General features: G+C 36.2%; 1 protein-coding gene across 1 annotated transcript in view; it reads left to right on the forward strand.

Annotated features, from left to right (window-relative positions):
• LOC113236285 overlaps positions 1-1,322 on the forward strand; it is a 12,815-nt gene extending 11,493 nt beyond the window's left edge. Inside the window, exon 4 of the mRNA XM_026472293.1 lies at positions 1,058-1,322. Coding sequence (XP_026328078.1) covers positions 1,058-1,212 — 155 coding nt within the window. The 3' untranslated portion in view covers positions 1,213-1,322. The remainder of the gene's footprint in view (positions 1-1,057) is intronic.
• Positions 1,323-3,427: the final 2,105 nt, after the last annotated feature.

The following is a 3,427-nucleotide window of genomic DNA, read 5'->3' on the forward strand; positions in this document are numbered from 1 at the left end:
GATTTTCAGTACAAATCGGCAATTTCATACTTTAACCCCTATTATTAATCAAATAATGGCAACCATCATTACTGACTCTGCGATTCATTCCATACCGCAATTTTCTTGCATACCAAGTCCTTATAGGTTCTTCTTGACTCAGTGAACAAATCTATATCAGGAAGATATGTTATATGTACGGCATAACCTTGTAAGCACTGCGTTTTATCCATAATTAGTTGAATGATGGGGTACATTAAATAAGAGTGTATGTGTTGTGCGATAGCGTGGGACCGAAAATCCAATGCCAATGACGTGCTCAGGAGAATCCGGTTTCGAATAATGTCATACAGTAAAACCAAATCAGACAGGACCCTTCTGTCGTCAAGTGTCTTCAAATAGCATACTTGAGGTCCTTCACCAATTAACTAGCTGTACATAAGTGTTATTCCTATCAAATATCAAACAGTTACCCTGGATAAAGTAAAAAATATCAAATTTTTTTTATAACATCAAGTGACGGGACGTAATGGTAAGCTACACGCCTGTCCATAACAATTACAGAGCCACTCAGAACTTTAAATTGCAAAGATCTAAGGGGCACTGCCACTGCGTCCAGAGACACAAGGTGACAAGTCTCATGTGCCTGTAATTTCACCAGCACCCTTACCCTTCAAAACACAGTAATGCTGACATTATGCTTGGCGGCAGAAATTGGTAAAGTGGCAGTACTACCCTGGGTGGACTCTTTCACAAGGAGCTCTACTACCATTGAACTGTCATTCAACGAACTCGCCGAGATCTTCTTTACAATCATCTGGGTCCGGTGGTTGCAGATAGAAAGAGTATCTTTCCTTTTTAACTACCTGCTTTGAATGTACACAAACCGCGAACTCACAACTCCACGCATTTGGCACACGTTTTTATGCCACAGGAAAAAAAAATATAATGTTGTTTACTGGTCCTAAAACGCTTGAATCCAAGGCATTGAAATGCCTATCAGAAGATTTTATTAAACTCTACGAAATAATGATCGAATTTCAAAATCAAATTAAAATTGTATTACTTGTTGTTACAGGTCTTGCAGCGTACTTCATTCTCGTCTATTACATCTATGCAGTCCAGCTGGAGAGAGAACTGGCCGAGACCCAGGAGCGACCTGAAATGACAGCCAGCGACATTGCCTTCATCTATCCCACCAAGTCTGACAAACAGAGTCTTGTGCTTGCGTAGTCAGTTAATTTCGTGATGTTCACATTATTGACTGTCATTATTTTTATCGTCTTAACTTATTATCCTATTTACATAACAAGAAAAAAATATATCAGATATTGTTGTGACACTTTTTTAGTTGGTGACTAATTTCAAACAAACAAATGAAATCAGACCTCAGTACGTTTAAATTAAACGAGATAATGATATAGATAACAGTGTTCTCTTAAAAAGCAAATTGTACAATATTATAACGGACAACAATAGCTTAGAAAATATGTATTTACTTAGTTAAAATAAATTCATAGTGTACTTAATTATTTCTAAGTTTCTCAAATTTCAAATCACTCACAAATTTTATTAATACTGGGTTATTTTTAAAAGACCTTGCAGGATTAGATTATTAACATCAGAAGCAACAACTTTTTTGTTTGATTTTTGACAAAACATGATAAATATAGGAAATGAAACTATTTGTCTGGATTTAAATCACGTATATTTGTTTTTTCTAAACAAACCAACGTTTCGGGCCCTTTACAGGTATCATGGTCACGGTTGACTGAGATGGTAAAGTCAACCAGTTATGTCTAATACTAGTCTCTGACACTTTGTAGATCTGTATTTGGTACTTAGGTTTTAAGTTCAAACATGCAAGTGTCGACTACCGCGTTTTTCAAAGAGTTATCATTTAGAGCGATCTATTTAAATATTGTAGTAAAGTGTAGTACGGGTGACAGAGAAAACTAAACTTCTTTCGAATAGCAGAAGTTTATTGCTTGATTACAGTCGGTACAACAGGTATTACAATAGAACAGTATAACGTACAGTAGGAAACTACTACCCTAGACGACACGTCACGGAAGTCCCATAGGCTGTTCCAAATAGGAAGCGACTCTGGGTGCAACCGCTGGTGTACTATATCCTTAACTAGCGATAGGTACTAGATTTGAACGATCTAAAGCGCTGTTCCAAATAGGGAAGCAGTACTAGATGCGCTACAAGATAGGTAGTAGTCTCCTGACATTATGTTCAAATCACCGATAATGGTCATACTGCAAGGGAAAATCTTAACACCGGTGTGCGACCGAACTAATTTGTGTTGTTGCACGATGTGTGATTTTGTTACAATATTTTTATTTTTGAATGAAAGTTAAATCTGACTTGAATTTGAATGATTAAAAGTCATGGAACAAAAGCTGTTATTTATGATGTTAGTAGAGTCCTGTGTTGATATTAGTATTTTACAAATAACCCCGTTTATGTTTTTAACTTGTCTCAAAAGTAACATACTAAACGTGCTTTTGTAGTTCATGTGAAAATTATTTAGAACCTCTAAAATATTTAATTGTAATAATCTGATTATACTCGGTGGTACTAATAAGAATTACGCTGTAACTTTCTACGTAAGCAACAATTGTCTGAATGTCCTAGCTAAAGTGGGAAAATAAATTTTATTCCTAAATACTCGTTTTTATTTCTTACAGCCTTCATAATCTGGGTTAGAGGTAACTAACGGATATAATATAATAATACTAGACTATACCGATTACCTGGTCTCATTCCTTGTACTATTACCAGACCAACAGACGCCCAAACCAGAACCAAATTTGCAAAAGCTCCAGTGCATACAGTGCTAACCGTTGAGATGTCCGCCAGGATGGCTGGACCAAATGTACTGGACCGAGATGTACAAATCAAACTGTGCTCATTATTTACAACCTATTTTCTATCTATTATCTATTGAGTTTCAAAATGATCCATAAATGTGTCTGCCATTAAAGGACTGAGACGTTTTGTAAACCCATTGCTAGACCATCACATTGCCAGTAATATTGTCCGTTAAACCTAAAGCAGTTTTGTTTCATGCAGAGAGATCTCAATTCCATCAACTCTTCTACTTCCCCTGAATGTAGACGCCGCCTTTCTAAGTGATTTTTAAGAATACTTATAATGTAAGTGTAGGGTACATCAGTAAACAAGCTGTCTACACCCAGAGAAAGTAGTTTTGCGTTATGTGGTATGTTGATGTCTTTGATCCTTTGAAAGAAGATTTTTCCCGAATAATGATATTTAGTTTTTTAGCTAATTCGTAAGTTGGAGCACCTACGTATAAACAATTGGGCGGATAGGAATATTTTGTTTGTGAATTTTTGGAAGACCGTAAAGAATTGGTGCTTGTGGATTCATTGATCCAGCAGTGGGGTCCTTACGTAAGACCGAAAAACCGTCATCTTGA

Source organism: Hyposmocoma kahamanoa, unplaced genomic scaffold (genome assembly GCF_003589595.1).
Source record: "Hyposmocoma kahamanoa isolate Upper Pololo Valley unplaced genomic scaffold, ASM358959v1 91, whole genome shotgun sequence".
In the NCBI taxonomy this organism is placed as follows: Eukaryota; Metazoa; Arthropoda; class Insecta; order Lepidoptera; family Cosmopterigidae; genus Hyposmocoma; species Hyposmocoma kahamanoa.